At 37.0% G+C, this 17,499-nt stretch overlaps 2 protein-coding genes across 3 annotated transcripts; both read left to right on the top strand.

Annotated features, from left to right (window-relative positions):
- The first annotated feature begins 1,341 nt into the window (after positions 1 to 1,341).
- Positions 1,342 to 6,241, top strand: LOC145224863 (galactose-3-O-sulfotransferase 3-like). 2 transcript variants are annotated; one of them, XM_080091466.1, is made up of 7 exons: positions 1,342 to 1,546; positions 2,953 to 3,147; positions 4,230 to 4,381; positions 4,493 to 4,687; positions 4,881 to 5,028; positions 5,186 to 5,302; positions 5,674 to 6,241. In XM_080091466.1, exons 1-7 carry the CDS (start codon positions 1,433 to 1,435, stop codon positions 5,941 to 5,943), a joined length of 1,191 nt encoding a protein of 396 aa, XP_079947592.1. In that variant the 5' UTR covers positions 1,342 to 1,432; the 3' UTR covers positions 5,944 to 6,241. The 2 variants fall into 2 exon arrangements, with proteins under 2 accessions (XP_079947592.1, XP_079947593.1); XM_080091467.1 differs by having other exon boundaries at positions 1,343 to 1,546; positions 5,692 to 6,241.
- A 3,011-nt stretch (positions 6,242 to 9,252) lies between these two features.
- LOC145224864 (galactosylceramide sulfotransferase-like) lies at positions 9,253 to 13,091 on the top strand. The gene is made up of 7 exons (XM_080091468.1): positions 9,253 to 9,453; positions 9,791 to 9,985; positions 10,948 to 11,099; positions 11,211 to 11,405; positions 11,602 to 11,749; positions 11,901 to 12,017; positions 12,531 to 13,091. Exons 1-7 carry the CDS (start codon positions 9,340 to 9,342, stop codon positions 12,780 to 12,782), a joined length of 1,173 nt encoding a protein of 390 aa, XP_079947594.1. The 5' UTR covers positions 9,253 to 9,339; the 3' UTR covers positions 12,783 to 13,091.
- The last annotated feature ends 4,408 nt before the right edge of the window (positions 13,092 to 17,499 follow it).

Below are 17,499 nucleotides of genomic sequence, written 5' to 3'. Positions count from 1 at the left end.
TTCGCTTCTCCTAACAATTTCCCTTTTCGTTTTGGTGGAATATTTTGTCCAACTAAACTTCATCACGTTCTCATTATATTCTGTAATTTATAGGTTCCGTACTGTTTGTGGCCTTTCATGTATAGTTATGCCAATCAAGCATTTGGACCTAAACGGACTTTTTAAAAACGATTCGTGTTCGGACTTATACTTTTGTGCTCGGACCGGGTTTGAGGTCGAAATTTATTAATGTGCTATGATATAATGATATAAATTTGTATGATGTGAATAACCTCTCGTGACTGTAAATAGTTTTCAGCGACAAATCGTTCGATTTACAAATGTCTTTACTTGTCTTCCCTGATCCTTGTATATCGAGCTGCATACAGTGAGGTGACGACATCTGCGATGTTCAAAATACACTATTAAATGGTTCCACTAAGAGCATTTGAACACAACAGCATCTGACCCTTCAACAGGCAGCATTGTCATTGACGATCACCGCTTATTTAATTAAATAACTAAGAATGAAAAGTATTTTGCAAGTAACGAAATCTGAAAATGAATATCTTGGAATATATATATTTCGCCTAATGGCATCTTCAGGTCCTACAAAAACCACAAGACAAAACATCAATGAAAAGGAATAAAAGTAGAAACGCAATGGGAATACATTGCTTGGTGTTTCGTCTATTTCATCTGCGCCATTGTGCCCAAAGCTTTGCCGTGTGCGCCTGACAAAGATAAGGCGTGGCTCGCAGTTGGGTCAGCTTGTCGAACGTTGCTTGTCAAACCAATTTGAAAGCGGCAGTGTTAGCAATGTCTCCAGTGTTTTGTTTTATTTCAGTGTTTTCATCCTACCTTGTTTTGTTGTGTTTTTACTTTTATTCCTTTTCATTGATGTTTTATCTTGTGGTTTCAATCAAAAAAGACCTACATTTTAAGGAAATTGTAGTTTGTCAATAGTGTAGGATCACAAAAAAACTCCAAAACACAGAAAAAAACGTTTAAACGTTAGAATCAGTTTTCGAAATGCGGTACTCTGGCTGCACCAGCATAGCAGGTCATGTCTTGTCACCAACTACAATGGTGACTTTCTAGTTCGAGGTTTATCCGCAGCTGACTTATAACGTAACTTGTATTGTAATGGTTTAACAATTTTATATATATTGCAAATCTGTTTGGGATTTAGTGTAAACGATTTAAACTGGTACGTGTAAACAATAGACCTGACTATTCCATGCAACACAATAGGAATCCACAAACGTACAAAACACTACAGTTTAGCAACTGAACCACAATGGCAGGAAACTGATTGATATTAGCAGGACGTAATGGGTGGATTCAATGGATTAACAACCTGGCACTTAACTGTTTCATATAAACGGTAAGCAGTTAGACCAGAAATGCAGAAGATCTGAGGTAAGCTCATCATTTAAGCAAAACAAGCGCCATGGAAGGTTATAGAGGCAGCATTTTGATGTTCTTCGGTTTAGTGTGTGTAGTTTATGTAGGTATCAACCAACTGGAGCGACGTACCTTACAACATGTATACAAACATAAGCAGGTAATTTCTAACCATCGGCTATTTAAAGGTCAAATCAGTCAATTCAGTAACATTAAATGGAAACGAATTTTCGCAAGTCTTGACTCAAGATAAGACCTTGTGAACCAATGTATAAAACAACCATAAAAATAACAAATAGGACAGCTCATGATCTGAACGTAATATTTTAAACATCGCTTTCGAAGCAAATACCGAATAAAGTTTAATATGTTTTGACAACTTACCATAACTTATAAGTTAATAAAAGGCTGCGAGTTTAGAAAGCAAAAAGGGCTAATCCAAGCAACTTGTTGGAGCAAATTCCATTTTGCCTTCAGAACGTCACAGTGGTTTTGTTATTCGGTCTAAGATTTGATGTATCTAAGATTTGATGCAGTGCGGGCATTTTGCGGCAAATTAACCTTGATGTGTTTAATTTAACTTCTCTAAGTGTGGAGTATACTGCTATAGCATTGTGATCAAGGTCATGAAACGAACATTCATTCATTTAGGGCAGTGGTTCTCAAACTGTGGTACGCGTACCATTAGTGGTACGCCGGAACTTTTCAGGTGGTACGCGAGTAGATTTCTGTGATACCTAATTTAAGTCAAATTTAAAATTGCACCTCAACTGACCCAACTGATCAGCCCTGGTTTGGGTGATACTTGTGTTTTGGACAGTCTCTTGAAATTGCTAAATATGCTAGTCGGGTCGAGAAAATAGGCCTATTTCTAAGGCTATCTATTAAAACCGGGTCAGTGGTTCCCAACCTCAACGGGATCCGCGAGATGGTTTCAGTGGTTCCATGGGGGCAAATATGTTTAGTATCATTTACCAACAGAAAAATACATTTAAGTTTCCCAGCCGTTTTTACAATCCTACATACAAATGCAAACTTTTGATCACCCCTTAATTAGGCAAAGAACACTGAACAGTTACTTTTGTGATTGTTTTTCCGATTGTGACATCATAACACACGTGGACAAAAGACTTTATAGGACAGGTGTTGTGTAAAATTAAATAAATATACCAGAAAATGTATCAATTTGTTTGGCCGCTACAATACAGAAACTTCTTAGAAATTAAAGGACTGTGAAGGTGAATGAAAATGCTTTAAAAGCATAATAAAGTATAATGCAAGAAACGAGAAACATAAAAAGACCTGTTGGAAATTACGTTGGGGGCGCAGACTTTGAATTTGTGAAAGGGGTCCGTGACTACAAAATGGTTAGGAACCACTGGTATAGGTGGTACGCCGCGATAGAAAAAGTTGTCAGGTGGTACGCGATCCGTATAAGTTTGAGAAACACTGATTTAGGGTCAATGTAAATCAACCTGCTTTTTTGGAGATTTTGTATCAACAGAGAAAACAGCTTAAAAATCGATTGGAAGGGACTAATTAAAAATACTTATGTTTTTTGGCCAGGTTGTATCAAAAACTAACGTTTTCGTGACAACTGAAGAACCGAAAAAAGAAACCGAGCAAGTGGTTGTTCCAAGGAAGAAGGAAAAATGCAAGTCCCCGGTGTCAACATTAGTGTACATTAAGACCCACAAAACCGGAAGCACTACCTTACGTCGTCTGCTGCGTCAATATTACGAACGTCATCATTTCACAAATGTAAGTTGTCAAACCCGTGTTGGTTTTCTGTTTACGGTCTTTTCGGAACAAATTCACCTTAGTAATTCCACAAGTTCATTAAAACATACAATTCCGGCAAATTAACGTTCTAAACCAGCGGTTCCCAAACTGGGGTCCGCGGTCCTTTAGGGGTCCGTGAGGCAATTTTGGGGGGACCGCGAAGCGGTTGAAGTAATTCTATAATTCTCAGCTTGTGCCACTATATAAGTTTAAATCAAAGTAGAATTAAAAATCGACTGTTTCCATTGCTAAATAATAGCCTTTATTGCATGACAACTTTCAAAAATACAATTGTTCGCGCACAATCGTAATGCTTTTTGTCTTGTCTGAGATGTCACAAGCTGTCTTTGGATGAATTTTGCGCTATTTTGCATAACCAGCTAAAATCCTGGAATCAACTTTCGTTTTTATGAAATAAAGATTTAGGCTTAAGGACCGCGAGCACTCGAAATAATGGCATAGGGACCGTTTTGAAAAAAATAGGAAAAAGTTTGGGAACCACTGTTCTAAACCTAGACAAAACTTGAATTTATTTTTTAATTAAGCCAAATTAAGCTCTAAAGTTGTGTTTATCAATGTGAAATTGCGACCAAATTGCCGATTGTGAGGTGAGGGCCTATTCAAATTCGTTTTATAGAAAACTATAAGTAGTGTGACCAAGTATTGCTCATCCAGCAGTTTTTATTGTAAACAATCGACGTTTCGACGTCCTATACAAGACGCCTTCATCAGGATAATGACATAACTTGCAAGACGAATGTCTTTTAAAGCGCTTGTTTTATCTCTACGGTGGTGCGAGTTTGCTCGTTTGATCTCTACGGTGGTGCGCGCGATCTTGTTATCGCTGTTTTACATGTGTGTGTTTTGCATTTTGTCGCTTTAAAAGACATTCGTCTTGCAAGTTATGTCATTATCCTGATGAAGGCGTCTTGTATAGGACGTCGAAACGTCGATTGTTAACAATAAAAACTGCTGGATGAGCAATACTTGGTCATACGTTATGCCTGGCAGCAATAGCTTATTTCAACTATAAGTAGTATTTGCAAATGTTTCATTTGCAGGCAAAAACCAAAGAGTTTTTCGGTCCATTTGTTGGAGGATACCCTGGACGGTTTCACTGCATTTTTAAATATCCAGAAAACGCTACCTTTTCGAAATCGCACACTAGATTCAATGCCGAAGAAATGCAAAAATGTTTTCCTCCTGAAACAAAGCAAGTAGCAAGTAACACATACATTTTAGCAACCATTAAAACAAATAAAATCATCAAGCAAGCTATTGTTTTTATTGGCGTTTGTTTCAAAACAGGTTTGTGTTATTTCAGGTACATCACTATCATCCGAGAACCATGGGCAGCGTTTCAATCTGGATACGATTATTATGCTAAGACATTCCAAGACAATAAACATTGTTTTGGAATGCCATTGACTTACGTTGTGAATGGACAATATATGGACGTCCAAACGTTCCTGCTAAAAGCATCGATTTTGCTTAACGATTCTGTACCATGGTACTTCAGGTGAAAATATTTTGCGATGTAATATATTTTTGTTGGAGCTAAAACAAATTATACAATTTTTTCAAATATTTGTCAACACAGAAACGATGTGCGTTTTGTTTTTCAAAGTTTTGTATTTTCATTGATAAAAATAGACTTCAAAATGATAACGTTGTTTCAAGGTTTAGAATTTGATATTTTTGAAATGTTTTAGATTTCGAAATTACCAATCACATGATCTTGGGTTGGATCCAATGTTAACTGATAAGGAGGAAATCGAAAAGCAAATTCAGAAGTTAGATAATGATTTGGATCTGGTCATAATCAACGAATACATGGAAGAATCGATGGTTCTATTAAAGGTACACAAACTGTTTTGAAAAATAGCTAGCACTTTGAAACATGCGGCAAAGTAATATACCAACTTAATTTTTTAATGCTAGCAAAATAAGATTAAAATTTCCATATAACATAAGAACGAGTTTTCTGCTTTTGGCAAAGTGAATATTTTTTTGTTAGGATACCATGTGTATGAACTGGAACGACGTGCGATTATCGACACGGGTAAGTTCAAGAAGAAAAACTCCATTCAAAACGGATGTGCACAGACAAGCATTCCATAAACTCAACCACATAGTGAGTGACGACAAGCTGCATTTGTACAGATATGTGTTATTGAGGATTTATATTTGGGATTTACAGATATGTGTTATTGAGGAAAATAATGCCAAAATTAGATCCAAAGGTTCGATTTACCACGGCAAAAGTGCTGCGTGATAAGACATTAGGTCCCAATCAACCCTGTTTTATTCCAATACATGCTCGAACAAGGCCCGAAACCAAAGCCAACTCAAAAACCACACTGACTTTTTTAGTAATAATTATACATTTTTATTGCAGCTTTATTGGGAATAAATTGACATTTAAAACAACTTTCGTAACGATTTTCAACAACACAAGAAATAACTTTCCAATTCTCTAAAATTGACAAAAACTATTGAATTTAGTATCACTTCCTGTTTCAGGACATTGCACTTTACGAACACTTTAACCGAACCTTATGGAAGCGTGTAGAAGCTTACGGACGAAAACGATTTGCAGAAGATTTGGAGAAACTTCGTGCTGGTTTACATAGGTATAAGCGTGAATTTCAGGACATTGATGAAGAAATGGATGAAGAAAGCTGGTCTGAACTCGTGCCTGGAACTGATAAATGGAAAGCTGCCATGAGAAATCATATGATATCGAATGCTGGAGACTGCTATGTACCCAAATGATTAATAAATATGCTTTGAGTCGTCTAAAACTTTCCTTCTACTGCTATAGTTTTCGTTCAAACCCATGTTATACGAAGACTTTTGTTCAATAAACGTTTTACGATTAAACCTTACAACAATATTACCATTAGATATCTCCAAGGTTACCGTCCTTATTTCTACAATCTGTCTTTATTTTAGGGGCAATGTCTTAAAAAATTTATTGTGCAATTCAACATTTTTTTGGCAAATATTACTTTTTTAGTGCAAATATTTATTCGTGTTGCAAACGTTTTTAAGCAAACCTTTATGACTCTACCATCTTAGACTTACACGGCGTATCAAAAATAGCAAAACAAAATAATAGGCATCGCGCAGGCTGCAATCGGAGCTTAAGGACGCCGTCTAAAGCTACAAGTCGACTTAGTTAGTAGCCTTCGCTCACTTAGACCTTGTTTAGTTCGTAAAGACATCGCTTAAACCAGCTTTGCCCGGACCAAATGTGTGCAAAGTAATGGCTTAGTGCGGTGTCCCTCCTTAAGTAACCCCTTGTGTCCCTCCTGTTCATAAAATGCAGATAAAAACTCACTTAATCGCTAGTCCAGGATTTATTAGAATGGTAATACACTTCTAAAACACATACGAACAGTATATAAATATTAAGACATAGGCCCTGCGTACCTTAACACGAAAAGTGTCGAAGTTAAACGATACGCAATGGCCAAGAAATTTAGTGAAATGACGAATCACAAAAATGGGTAACGTAAACAAGTTTTAAAATCGATATAGCTTAGAAGTAGTTTGCCAATAAATTTTAGCTTCAATCAAATAGAAGTAGTAACGATACTCGGTGGACAGAAGTGGACACAGAGGTTATGTGGTCATGAAATTGTTGATTAAATCAAGAGTACGAATGCACATCCACTCGTGAAATGATAAAAAAACGCCACCATAAAAATGGCTTAATGTCCCTTGGGGAATGTATCAGTGACCCAGGGCCTAAAATAAATGTTTGCACCGAACATAAAATGCTTGCAGCGAAAAAACAATGTTTGCACTGAAAAAGAAATGTTTGCATCGAAAATTAATGTGTGCACTAAAAAAGTTAAAGTCTGTCAAAAGGTTGTTGAATTGCACTTGTGGGATACCGTAGCAATGAGATGCACCAAGTATTTGCTGCGATCAGGGAGTTGCTGGAACAGATTGTTGTATAGCATGTGATATGATAGGTTGGCATAAATGCAAAGATTTGGTGATAAACGTTTGCTTTGTATAAAAAGTTTATTATTTGGTTGTCTTTATTTTGGGGGTATATTTTAATGGCAACCCTGGATATACCCGAAAGCCGAAATAGTCACATACTATGTTGAACACACGGTTCTCAAAGTTTTAGTGTTAAAAAAAACAGTAGTTTCCAAACGATGCTAGTACACAAGGCTAAGCGGCCTTCTGAGTGGTTCGTAAGCCGCTTGGATCAATTAATTGGCTGATTTAGGTTGATCTTTAACAATGGCGTATACAAATATTCTTTCGTGTCAGGGCATGATTGTGCTTGGGACAGCACGTTTTTGTGAGGTATGACAGTCGAAATAAGTGTAGGACTTAATTCATGAAGTTAGCCTATTTTTCTTGCGGGCAACGGTGCTTGTGATCACTGAACCTGTGTAGCTCATTTGGTTAAGCGCAAGTTTTTTGGGTTCTAATCCCATCGCAGGTTAGATTTTTTGCCATATGGGAATGCTTGTGGACTGGGTGATTCGGTATCCGCCTTTAATGGGCCAGGCGTACTAGCGTTAATAGCTTAGTTTCGTATAACTCAGATTTATGTTGTAGAGTGTAGACCAATAGGTCCGGAAACATTATATTCGGTGCGATAAAAAAGTCACATAGCTTCTTTTTGACGTGTCAACTATATGACGTAGGAAGCGAACATTGGCTAAAACAATTTGAGAAACAAAGTAGCCTCAATGCTTGTCACAAGCAATTATGGAAGTTTCGCTTCGTGGACTTACTTGTTACTATATATTATGTACTGTTTGCAGGCTTTCATTTACAGAAAGTTATAATTATGTCAATCAAACATTTGCACCTAACCGGGCTTAAACGCCTATGTTCGGACCGGGTTTGGGCCCGAAATTTATTAATGTGTTATGTTATAATGATATAAATTTAAATGAAGTAAATAACCACTCGTGACCGGAAATAGTTAGAGCGACGAATCGTTCGATTTAAAAATGCTTTTACCTGCCTTCCTCATCCTTGTATCTTGAGCTGCATAGAGTGAGGTGGCGACATCTGAAAAGTTTATAATTAGAGAGTAAAGCGAAGTTAATATCACAAAAACACACGGGTAGCCAAAAACGGAACAGATTTAGCAAACCACAGATAAAAAAGCTTTGTCAGCTTGATTTGACTTTTAACAATCAGGAAAAACTATTAAACTCAATACGTTACAAAACACCGACAAACAGTGGGTTTACTGGGTCAATTAAATTTTGCAAAACATTTCGATTGATGAGTGTACTTAGAAAAATAGGTTTGTAAAGTTTGTGTTTTACTTAAATCCATGGTCAAAAGGTTACAATCAGACATGTTCGTAATTCTTTGAACCGTTCATGTTTTATTTGCAGCTTCAAAATTGCAGCTGTTCTATTCAGTTGCTCATGCAAAGAATGTTTAAAAGCTAACGACTAACCAAACGAAAGTACCTGTAAGTATTTCGTTCCTCTAGGAAAAAAAATAAACACGATGAGAGTTTTTTTGGTGTTTGACCTTATTCGGTAAAACTGGTCGGAGTGGATCCAAAAATTTGGTTTGGGTAACGAGCTTAGGTTTAGATGTAACCTCACCCAATGAGCTGAAATGTTTGGAACAACTGTTATATCACATCAAAGGAGAAACTACATTTATAGGAAATTGTGATTTATTCGTAGTTTAGTATCACAAAAAAAATGCAAAACACAGAAAGAATGTTTAAAATTTAGAATTAAGTTTCGAAATGTGGTACTCTGGCTGCACCAGTATATACAGCTAATGTCCAGTCACCAACTACAATGATGACCTTATAGTTGGAAAGTTTAATGTCCGCAACAGACTTATTATGTAATTTTAATGGCCTAATGCTTTCATATATATTTCAAATTTGTTTGGGATCTAGTGTAAACGATTTAAACTGGTACGGATAAACAATAGACTGGATATTTCACGCAACACAAAAAGAATCCACGAACGTATAAAACACTCCAGATTAGTAACTGGACCACAATGGCAGGAAACTGGTGAATAATATCAGGACGTAATAACTGAATTCAATGGATTAACGACATGGCACTTAACTGTTTCATATAAACGGTAAGCAGTTAGACCAGAAATGCAGAAGATTTGAGGTAAGCTATTTAGTCAAGCAAAACAAGCACTATGGAAGGCTATCGAGGCAGCATTTTGATGTTCTTCAGTTTAGTGTGTGTAGTTTATACAGGTATTAACCAATTGGAGCAACGTACCCTACCACATGTATACAAACATAAGCAGGTAATTTCTAACCATCGGATATTTAAAGGTTAAATCAGCCACAAGCTTTAATTCAAGATAAGCCCTTGTAAACCAATGCATAAAACAGCCAACAGAATATCAATTGAGACAGCTCATGAGCTAAACGTAATATTAAAACCCCGTTTTCCCTTCATGTGTTTAATTTAACTTCTTTGAGTGTGGAGTGGCATTGTGATCAAGGTCATGAAACGAATATTCATTTATTTAGGGTCAATGTAAATCAACCAGCTTTTTTGGAGATTTTGCATCAACAGAGAAAATAGCTTAAAAATCGATTGGAAGCGACTAATTAAAAATACTTATGTTTTTTGGCCAGATTGTATCAAAAACTAACGTTGTCGTGACAACTGAAGAACCGAATAAAGAAACCGAACAAGCGGTTGTTCCAAGAAAGAAGGAGAAATGCAAGTCCCCGGTGTCAACATTCGTGTACATTAAGACCCACAAAACCGCGAGCACTACCTTACGTGGCCTGCTGCTTCAATATTACGCACGTCACCATTTCACAAATGTAAGTTGCCAAACCCGAGTTAGTTTTCTATTTACAGTCTTAGCGGAACAAATTCCACAAGTTCATTAAAAATACAATTTCGGCAAATTCAAATTCTAAACCCACACCAGGGCCACTCAAACTTTCTTGCTCTGCGACCCCATTTTAAAGTAGAAATTTCTACGAGACCCCTTGATGGGTATAGCCCAGGGGTGCACAACCTTTTCGCTACGACGGCCGTATCACAGATCCTTATTTCACCAGCGGCCGCTTATTGCCTGCTTGCTTGTGTTTTAAAATTACTGATGAAAAGAAATACGTATATTTTATTTGTAAAGATACCATCTAAGGACGCCTAAAAAGTCTGAACAAATTTCTAACTTGACACACAAATTGACAGCCTTTGCTTTTATGACGTCACGATCTATATTCTGACGCTTGTGGTATCTGCTTTTTCGCATTGTTTGCACACAATGGGCACAAAAAATTCTGGCACATATGGCTACTAAGCTGGTAATACTCTTTTACGTTCCACAAAATGTGTTTAGAGCCGTTTGAAAATCAAAATTTTTTGCGTTTTTATTTACGTCGCGGCCGACAGTACATATATTGTAATAAACATGTTCACGGCCGCACAAACTCGTCTCTGTACGGCCGCAAGGTTGTGCATCCCCGGTAATCCGGTATAGCCTCTACAGGGGAATGATGTGTAAACAATAAATGTACGCACGTATACCATTTTTGGGGGTTCGCGTTTGGGGTCGTGACCCACAGTTTGAGAAGCCCTTACTTAGACCAAGCTATAATTTATTTTATAATTATGCCAAATTAAGCCGAAAAGTTGTGTTTGTCGATGTGAAATTACGACACTAACTGCCGATTGTGAAGTGAAGGTCTATTCAAATTTGTTTTATAGAAACTTAAGCCAGAACTTAATCTCGACTTGCAACTAATTCTAGTATTTGCAATCGTTTCCTTTGCAGCAAAACACCAAAATGTTTTTCGGTCCATTCGTTGGAGGATACCCTGGACGATTTCGCTGCATTTTTAAATATCCAGAAAACGCTACCTATTCAACATGGCACATTAGATTCAATGCCGAAGAAATGCAAACATGTTTTCCTCCTGAAACAAAGCAAGTAGCAAGTAACACATACATTTTAGCAACCATTAAAACAAATAAAAACATCCAGCAATACTTTGCTTTTATTGGCGTTTGTGTCAAAAATGGTTTGTGTTATTTCAGGTACATCACTATCATCCGAGAACCATGGGCAGCGTTTCAATCTGGATATAGTTATTATGCTAAGACATTCCAAGACAATAAACATTGTTTTGGAATGCCATTGACTTACGTTGTGAATGGACAATATATGGACGTCCAAACGTTCCTGCTAAAAGCATCGATTTTGCTTAACGATTCTGTACCATGGTACTTCAGGTGAAAATATTTTGCGATGTAATGTATTTTTGTTGCAGCTAAAACAAATTTTAATTTTTTTTAAAAAAACATTTGTCAACACAGAAACTATGTGCTTTTGGTTTTTCAAAGTTTCGTATTTTCATTGATAAAAATATACTTCAAAATGATAACGTTGTATCAAGGTTTAGCATTTGATATTTTTGAAATGTTTTAGATTTCGAAATTACCAATCACATGATCTTGGGTTGGATCCAATGTTAACTGATAAGGAGGAAATCGAAAAGCAAATTCAGAAGTTAGATAATGATTTGGATCTGGTCATAATCAACGAATACATGGAAGAATCGTTGGTTCTATTAAAGGTACACAAACTGTTTTTTAAAATAGCTTGCACGTTGAAACATACGGAAAAGTAATATACCAAGTTAATTTTTTTAATGCTAGCAAAGTAACATTTAAAATTTCCATATAGCAAGGAGTTTTCTGCTTTTGGCAATGTGAGTTTTTTGCTAGGATACCATGTGTATGAACTGGGACGATGTGCGATTATCGACAAGGGTGAGTTCAAGAAGCAAAGTTCCATTTAAAACGGATGAGCACAGACAATCATTCCATAAACTCAACCACATAGTGAGTGACGACAAGCATCATTAGTACAGATATGTGTTATTTTCCCCCCAATTACAAGGACTTTTTTGCAATCACAAATAATGCCAAAATTAAAAAATAGTTACTTCAGCTCATTTTGATCGTGTACTAAATTTTATCTGCTTAAACCAGCGGTTCCCAAACTGGGGTCCGCGGTCCTTTAGGGGTCCGTGAGGCAATTTTGGGGGACCGCGAAGCGTTTGAAGTAATTCTATAATCTTATTTCTTATAATCTTAAATCTTATAATCTTAATTGTTCGCGCACAATCGTAATGTTTTTGTTCTGTTTGTGATGTCACATGCTGTCTTTAGATCATTGTTATGCGTAATTTTGCATAACTATCTAAAATCCTGCAATTAACTTTCGTTTTTATGAAATACGCATTTAGGCTTAAGGACCGCGAGATCTCGAAATAATGACAAATGGACCGTTTTAAAAATATAAAAAAGTTTGGGAACCACTGTTTTAAACAAACGTATCACTTCCTGTTTCAGGACATTGCACTTTACGAACACTTTAACCGAACCTTATGGAAGCGTGTAGAATCTTACGGACGAAAACGGTTCGCAGAAGATTTGGAGAAACTTCGTGCTGGTTTACATAGGTATAAGCGTGACGTTCAGGACATTGATGAAGAAATGGATGAAGAAAGCTGGTCTGAACTCGTGCCTGGAACTGATAAATGGAAAGCTGCCATGAGAAATCACATGATATCGAATGCTGGAGACTGCTATGTACCAAAATGATTAATAAATATGCTTCAAATCGTTTGGAACTTTCCTTCTACATTTTAAATGTTTTTTTACATTTTCTGCTGACAAATATAGTTTTCGTTCAAACCCAAGTTACATGAAGACTTTTGTTCAATAAACGTTTTACGACTAAAAGTTACAACAATATTACCATTAGACATCTCCAAGGTTACCGTCCTTATTTCTACAATTTGTCTTTATTTTAGGAGCAATGTCTTAGAAAAATTTATTGTCGTTTTTTCTAAGAAATACCGTTGTTTATGACATGAGTCGGTATTTAGTCTTACTTTGAAGAATTACAAGTCAAATCCCTGCTATAAATAAAAGTAAACCTAGACCTGAGCAGCCGTGTATGGTGGCCCCAGTGGCGGCTCATGCCTAAATTAAACAAGTTTTTGGCAAACATTACTTTTTCAGTGCAAAAATTTATTCGTGTTTCAAACTTTTTTAAGCAAACCTTTATGACTACACCATCTTAGACTTACACGGCGTATCAAAAATAGCAAAACAAAATAATAAGCATTGCGCAGGCTACAGTCGGAGCTTAAGGACACCGTCTAAAACTACAAGTCGACTTCATTAGCCTTCGCTCACTTAGACCATGTTTTGTTCGTTAAGACATCGCTTAAACAAGCTTTGCCCGAGCCAAATGTGTGCAAAGTAATGGCTTAGTGCGGTGTCCATCCTTAAGTAACCCTTTATGCCCCTCCTGCTCATAAAATGCAGATGAAAAACTCACTTAACTGCTAGTCCAGGATTTATTAGTATGGTAATTAAATTCTAAAAAACATACAACCGGAATATAAATATTAAGACATAGACCCTGCGTACCTTAACACGAACAGTGTCCACGTTAAACGACACGCAATGGCCATGCAATTTAGTGAAATGACGAATCATAAAAATGGGTAACGCAAACAAGTTTTTTTTAATCCAATAGAAGTAGTAACGATACTCGGTGGGCCCAAAATGCAGGTGAAGATTCACCAGAAACACCCACTGAAACCATTTTCTTTTTTAATGCGCATAATTAAGTGTGTGTAACTTTATTGCTATTTTATTCGACCATTTCACACACTATTTGCCTATATTGAGGTTTTTCAGTGTTATGGAGTGTTGTTTACTCTATGTTTACTTGCAACAAATCAATCTATCTTAACTTTCGTCACCAAACAATTGAGCTACACAAAAACACAATGGCGAAAAACTGTTTGCCAAACCAAATTTCCATGAATACAACTTATCCACAAATACTTGTTTTTAGCATGGCTGCTAAAGAGAAAGTACTGAATTGTTTAGTGGCCAAGGATTACAACCAATTGCCTGTATAATGTATAACTTTCGTAGCATTACGTAAATTTTGGCCCACCTATAATCATACCGCCAAAAGAAATAAAAAGTTTGCACTCAAAAACAAATGTTTGCACCGAAAATAAAATGTTTGCAACGAAAAAACAATGTTTGCATCGAAAATAAAATGTTTGCAACGAAAAAACAATGTTTGCACTAAAAAATAAATGTTTGCATCGAAAAATTAATGTTTGCACTAAAAAAGTAAAAGTCTGTCAAAAGGTTGTTGAATTGCACTCAGGTTTTTTTTAAGGTTTGGTTTGGGTGACCGCTAAGTAGTTTTAAGAGACCACAAGTGTTTCATTTAAATACCAAAAACTGTAGTTGTAGTTGCAAGTCCAAATTTTGGGAAACCGCTGGAGAAATTTGGGGGACCGTTTCGGTCCCCCAAAACACCTTAAAAAAACACTGATTGCACTTATGGGCCACCGTAGCCTTGAGATGGACGAAGTATTTTCTGAGATCAGGGAGTTGCTGGAACAGATTGTTTTAGTAAAAATATAGCATGTGATATGATAGGTTGGTATAAATGTAAAGATTTGTTCATAAACGTTTGTATAAAAAGTTTATTATTTGGTTGTCTTTATTTTGGGGGTATATGTTAATGGCAACCCTGGATATACCCGTGCGCCGAAATAGTCACATACTATGTTGAACACTTGGTTCTCAAAGTTTTAGTGCAAAAAAGTTTCAGTATTACAAAAAAACAGTAGTGTGGCCCAACTTAATGGTTGCCAAAAGCCTTCGAACACTGCACTAGCGGCTAGCCACAAAAAAACCTAGTTTAGACGCGTTCGAGCACTGTTGTCTTTATTTAAAAACACTAAATAAAACTCTACAATATTGGCAAAGTCACTGCGCTGCACAAAAATCAACACAACTGAACAGTACGACAGCCGGGGAAGAACTCCCTGCAACCACACGTGGCACGCAAAAGGACTGGAAAACACACGAAAAAGGGATCGCGACAGAACTAATAAGAGAAACAAGGAAACTAACAAGTCACGTGGTCAAAACCCATCGGTCAATTATCATTGTTCTAGCGGCTTACTTTAGAAAGTTACACCTGAGATTGTAGCTGGAATGCTGCGAAAGGCAACGACAGGGGAGGAGTTAAACAAGGTGCAGTGAACACACTAGGTGTGCCGTGGGTTAAATTCCTGTATAATGGAAAACAAAGTGCTACAAATCAATTAAATAGTAAAAAATGTAAACGATAACGTAACGATAAGATGTGAAGAAGAATTAAAGCGGAAAACATGAAAAACACATCGTGAAATTAAGGTAACAACTTACGTTTTAGGAAAATAAGCACATAGACAGAAAACAACTCTTGGTAAACAAACTTAGTAAACCAAAGACAATTACAATACAAGACACACGTGGTGGCTAACGTGAAACGATAGACCAATAGGTCCGGAGACACTATATTCGGTACGACAAAAATGTCACATAGCTTCTTTTTGACGTGTCACCTATATTTGACGTAGGAAGCGAACATTGGCTAAAACAATTTGAGAAACAAAGTAGCCTAAATGTTAGTCACAAGCAATTATGAAAGTCTACTGAATTTACAAAGTTCCTTAGTGTTTGCGAGTTATTATGGGATAAGTTAGAAACCTTTCTTCGTTGTATTATGTTTGACTTTTACATTTGACGTAATAAATGTATAAAATTGTGTACATAGATCGTAAGATTTTGTAGAAGTTTTGAATAGATCTTGTGTACTAGAGGTAGGTAACACAGTGATAGTGTTACACAATTATTACGTCACACATTCTTTAAGGCGGCCCCAGTGTTTCATTTTGTAACCCGCGATGATCGACGTGGCAGGGTTGATACACCTGTAGTCGTGTCTGATATAAGTGTGAGGAACAGATGTGTTGTACCTGTCGGATTTTATGTTCTGGTTTTTACATTTTTAAAAGTCTTTCGCATCGTGGACTTACTTGTTACTATATATTATGTACTGTTTGCAGGCTATCATGTACTGAAAGTTATAATTATGTCAATGACACATTTGCGCCTAGCCGGGCTTAAACGCCTGTGTTCGGACCCGGTTTGGGTCCGGAATTTATTAATGTGTTATGTTATAATGATATAAATTTTTATGAATTGAATAACCAGTCGTGACCGGAAATAGTTACAGCGACAAATCGTTCGATTTAAAAATGCTTTTACCTGTCTTCCTCATCCTTGTATCTTGAGCTGCATAGATTGAGGAGGCGAAATCTAAGAAGTTTATTGTTGTATTCTTCAAGTTGTTGTATTCACGATCACGACACCAAGTAAAACGGAAGGAAAACAGAATGATTCAACTTAACATGCGCAGCATTATATAGGCAACAGGAAACCATTAACATTCTACGAAAACTACGCCAGATTAGGGTTAACTATGCTTGTGGAGTTTAATTACAATGTTAGGAATGTTACTGCTAGGCACACAAGGCTCGAAATGTTAGACACACAAGGCTCGAAATGAGCTGCTAATTAAACACAATGTTGGAAATTATATTTCAACAATAGAAATCCTTAACACCTCCCCAACAAGTATGAAAAAGATAATTAGCAACACAATAATTGTCGGGGTTTGCGTTGTCGTTTTGAACGTCTCGGATTACCGGGACCATATTCTAAATGTTCAAGGTCCGCGATCTTCGGTGGTGAGGATTGTGTCGCGTCAGGTTTTTTCTCATTATTCTCTCACTCACGGGGTAAGGATCATCCGCCGGACTTTCATCTTCTTCTGTTGCGTAACGAGGACGGAGTTGTTCAATGTGACGTCTCCATATAGGTCCTCGGGGAATAACACGTACTTCAACTCTGCGACATCCATGTCGCTTGATAACTTTTGCTGCCACCCAGCGTGGTTGTTGGTTGTGCCTAGGATCAAAGTAAAGGGCATAGCAAGGATCATCAACTTTGTATGCAGAAACGTTTTCTCTTCGCACCAGAGACTGAGATTTGATGGCGATCTTCGATTGGTTCTCTTGTGTGGTGTGGGCTGGAGATAGTAGCAATGCATCAATTTTTGTACGCATCTGTCGGTGGCATAAAAGTTCGCTTGATGAATAACCACTTCCGGCCGTTGTTCGGCGGTAGTGCATTAAAAACTTGAGCAGTGCTTCTTTAGGCGGACTTGACTTCTTCTGAAGAGCCTGCTTAAAAGTTTGTACCAAGCGCTCAGCAGCGCCATTAGTGGCTGGATGGTAAGGTGCTCCAGTCACGTGAACTATTCCTCGCTCTTTGTAATAATTTTGAAATTGTTCGGACATGAACGTGGGAGCATTATCTGTGACAAGTGTGTGAGGATAACCGAAATGAGAAAAGTCGTTATCAAAAAGATCAAATGTAGTTTTTG

This window comes from Phallusia mammillata, chromosome 4 (assembly GCF_965637545.1).
Source record: "Phallusia mammillata chromosome 4, kaPhaMamm4.hap1.1, whole genome shotgun sequence".
Lineage (NCBI taxonomy): Eukaryota > Metazoa > Chordata > Ascidiacea > Phlebobranchia > Ascidiidae > Phallusia > Phallusia mammillata.
This window is presented reverse-complemented; position numbering and strand designations above follow the sequence as displayed.